This window comes from Conger conger, chromosome 7 (assembly GCF_963514075.1).
Source record: "Conger conger chromosome 7, fConCon1.1, whole genome shotgun sequence".
Taxonomy (NCBI): Eukaryota; Metazoa; Chordata; class Actinopteri; order Anguilliformes; family Congridae; genus Conger; species Conger conger.
In genome coordinates, this window is record NC_083766.1 from 63,119,626 (window position 1) to 63,124,299 (window position 4,674).

The 4,674-nt window shown below is 49.8% G+C and overlaps 1 protein-coding gene across 1 annotated transcript in view; it reads right to left on the reverse strand.

Moving 5' to 3' along the window:
- LOC133132743 (voltage-gated potassium channel subunit beta-3-like) overlaps positions 1 to 4,471 on the reverse strand; it is a 16,993-nt gene extending 12,522 nt beyond the window's left edge. Inside the window, 2 exon segments of the mRNA XM_061248419.1 lie at positions 4,247 to 4,398; positions 4,400 to 4,471. Of these exon segments, the coding sequence (XP_061104403.1) occupies positions 4,247 to 4,398; positions 4,400 to 4,471 (224 nt within the window).
- Positions 4,472 to 4,674: the final 203 nt, after the last annotated feature.

The following is a 4,674-nucleotide window of genomic DNA, read 5'->3' on the forward strand; positions in this document are numbered from 1 at the left end:
GACCACGTTTATTTTCAGGCAGACGAGCCTGGCTCCTGCTATTTTTGGAAACATGCTTGTGTGTGCGCACTTACTCTGTGCCAGAATATGACACACGACGAGTACGAGCTGATGAACATGTATGACAGGAGAGAGAGAGAGAGAGAGAGGGAGAGACAGAGAGAGGGAGAGAGGGGTGGGGGGCAGAGAGGGGGGGGGGCAGAAATCCTGTGAAATCCTCAAACGCACCGCAGATGAGAAAGAAAAAGGCCGACCTCAGCGTTGCTACAGATCTACAGACTACAGATCTACAGACTACAGATCTACAGATCTACAGACTACAGATCTACAGATCTACAGATCTACAGACTACAGATCTACAGATTTACAGACTACAGACTACAGATCTACAGATCTACAGACTACAGTTTGGCTGGAAATCTATTTTTATTGTAGACAAAAACACACATGCATACAAAATCATATGTATGCGTAAATATTGATGTAAAACAGTCACACGTGTGTGCACTCCAACACACACACGCGCACAACACTCTGTGAGTGCATAGTGTGAGGCGTTTACATTGAGTATGAATGTGGTGTAGGAGGCAGTCTGTCATTCATTCTCTGCTTCTGCAGCCAGCTCTCTCCCTCTCCTCTCTCTCCCCCCTCTCCCTCTCTCTCCTTCTCTCTCTCCCCTCTCCTTCTCTCTCCCTCTCTCTCCCCCCTATCTCCCTCTCTCTCATTCAATGAATGCAAAGTAAATTTGGTGAAAAGATCAGACAGACAGATGGGCCAGAGGTTATTGTTGTTATGGTTATGTGCACCAGGTGCCTCAGATTTCCCACAGACAGATTTCAGTGCACACAAACACGCTGGGTGTAGGGACTGTCCCACATCTGTACCTCCAAAATACACTCAGACTGCCTGCTGTACACAACACCACCCTAAACCCAGCACCCTATCAGCCCCAGAGTGAATACACCCATATTAACCACACCTCAATCATAACCACACCCACAATCATAACCACAACCATAACTACACCCACAATCATAACTACACCCACAACCATAACCCTCAATCATAACCACACCCACAATCATAACCACAACCATATCTACACCCTCAATCATAACGACACCCACAATCATAACCACACCCACAACCATATCTACACCCACAATCATAACTACACCCACAACCATAACCACACTCACAATTATAACCACACCCACAACCATAACCCTCAATCATAACTACACCCACAATCATAACCACAACCATAACTACACCCACAATCATAACTACACCCACAACCATAACCACACTCACAATCATAACCACACCCACAATCATAACCACACTCACAATCATAACCACACCCACAATCATAACCACACTCACAATCATAACTACACCCACAACCATAACCCTCAATCATAACCACACCCACAATCATAACCACACTCACAATCATAACCACACCCACAATCATAACCACACTCACAATCATAACCACACCCACAATCATAACCACACCTCACAATCATAACCACACCCACAACAATCACTTCCTCACCATAGGACATGCACACACTCACACACACTCACACACACACACACACACACACTCACACACACACTCACACACTCAAACACACACTGTCACACACACACACACACAACACTCACATTTGCATACACACACACTCTCACACACACTCACACACACACACACACACACACTCACACACACACACTCACACACACACTCACACTCACAACACACACTCACACACACACACACTCACACACACACACACTCTCACACACACTCACACACACACCACTCACACACACTCACACACACAAACTCACCACACACTCTCACACACACACTCTCACACACACACTCACACACACACACTCACACACACACACACACTCACACACTCACACACACACACACACACACACACACACTCACACACTCTTGCATACACAACACACACACACACACACTCTCACACACACTCACACACACACACACACACACACACTCACACACACACACACTCTTGCATACACACACACACACACTTGCATACACACAAGCTGCACAATGAGGCTACAGTGCACAAAGTGGTGCAATGCAGTGCGACAGTGTTTACAGAGAGGGAGAGAGAGAGAGAGGGAGGGAGAGAGGGGAGAGAGGGGGGGGAGCGAGAGAGGGGGAGAGAGAGACAGGGAGATGAGAGAAGGAAGGAAGGAGTGAAGTGAGTGACAGAGAGAGAGGGTGAGTGAGGGGGTAGGAGAAAAGGAGAGATATTGGGAGGGAGAGAATGAGAAAGGGAGAGAGGGATATAGAGAGCAGAAAGAAGGCTGTGGTTCTGCCCTCTCATAGTCTCTGTGATTGATGCTCTAATTAGTTTCAGTCAATTAAGAGACACGCCCCTCTTCCCGAGATTAACCAATCACTGTCCACCCTCACTGTACACGCCCCTCTCCCCAAGATTAACCAATCACTGTCCACCCTCACTGTACACGCCCCCCCTCTCCCCAAGATTAACCAATCACTGTCCACCCTCACTGTACACGCCCCTCTCCCCAAGATTAACCAATCACTGTCCACCCTCACTGTACACGCCCCTCTCCCCAAGATTAACCAATCACTGTCCACCCTCTCTGTACACGCCCCTCTCCCAAGATTAACCAATCACTGTCCACCCTCACTGTACACGCCCCTCTCCCCAAGATTAACCAATCACTGTCCACCTTAACTGTACACGCCCCTCTCCCCAAGATTAACCAATCACTGTCCACCATCACTGTCCACACCCCTCTCCCCAAGATTAACCACACAGACACACACACACACACACATTACCCTTATTTTCATAAACGTATCAGTTTCTCTGCTTGTTGCAACTACCACGATGATGGCGATGATGATGGCGGTTTTGATGATGGTGATGACTCTGCTGATGATAATTGCCATGATCATTGTGATTAGTATAATTATACTATTACTGTTTTACATCACTCTGATATTCCCATTACTGTGACTCTACTGTGACTCTGTTATTCCCATTACTGTGACTCTACTGTCACTCTGTTATTCCCATTACTGTGACTCTGCAATATTTGATTTCATTCAGCAATTTAATCAGCAAAGGCCTGATCTGTTCTTCAGCTTCACGACTACTCTGAACTATTCTCTCTCTCACACACACACACACACACACACACCTACACGCACACACACACTCTCTCTCTCTCACACACACATACCTACACGCACACACACACTCTCTCACACACACACACCTACACGCACACACACACTCTCTCTCTCACACACACACACCTACACGCACACACACACTCTCTCTCACACACACACACCTACACGCACACACACACTCTCTCTCTCTCACACACACACACCTACACGCACACACACACTCTCTCACACACACACACCTACACGCACACACACACTCTCTCTCTCACACACACACACCTACACGCACACACACACTCTCTCTCACACACACACACCTACACGCACACACACACACTCACATACACACACCTACACGCACACACACACTCTCTCTCTCTCACACACACACACCTACATGCACACACACACACTCACATACACACACCTACACGCACACACACACTCTCTCTCTCTCACACACACACACCTACACGCACACACACACACTCTCTCACACACACACACACACACACACACACACACACACACACACACACACTCTCTCACACACACACACACACACACACACACACCTACACACACACTCTCTCTCTCACACACATACTGTTCCTCAGGTCCCTAACGTTAATGCTGGCTACTCAGATCAGAGGTAGGTAGTCATAGCAAACATTCAATTTGATAACCAGTAAGTTGTAGTTGTGTACTTTAATATTCTCTAATAGCCGAGACTTGTCCTAGCCACTTCTGCTCCTGGCCTCTGCTCACTCCCCAATGTGCGGACAAACAGAAATAATGGGGAAAGCGGCAGTTTGGAATTTTCCTAAAAGGGATGGGCAGGTATGGGGCCCCGCCCACATGTGATCCCCACCCACACACAGGCTGTGCCCCGCCCACAGCCCAGCACTGCCCCGCCCACAACTCACCCACACACTACCCTGCCCCCAAAACTGCCCCCGCCCCAAAAACTACCCCTGCCCCCAAAACTGCCCCTGCCCCCAAAACTGCCCCTGCCCCTACCTGTACTTCATGCTGCTGTGCCTCCCGATGGCCTCCTTCATGTGGGCGTGGCCTTGTGTCGGGGGGCGTGTCGAGATGGCCACCGCCTCCCTGGCTTTGGCCAATCCCAGGGGCCCGCTGCCCCCCGGCCCCCCCCCCGGCGGGGGGCGCGGCACGCAGCCCACAGAGCCGGTCCTCGCTGCGGCTCTTCAGGTTGTGCTCCGTGCAGGCGAACGACACCTGCATGTTGATTTCTGACCTTCTGTCCTACGCCCCACCAAAGTCCCCGCTGCACCCCTGAAAGCACGCGCTGCCCCCCCCCCCCTCCTCCCCCCCCCAGACCGAAACACGCACACGCAAGGCAGTTCTACAGCTCCCAGTCGTCACTCAAGACAGGGTCTCCAAAATATGTCCAAGAGGGCTAAGAGAACAGCTTTCCTTGGTTTAGA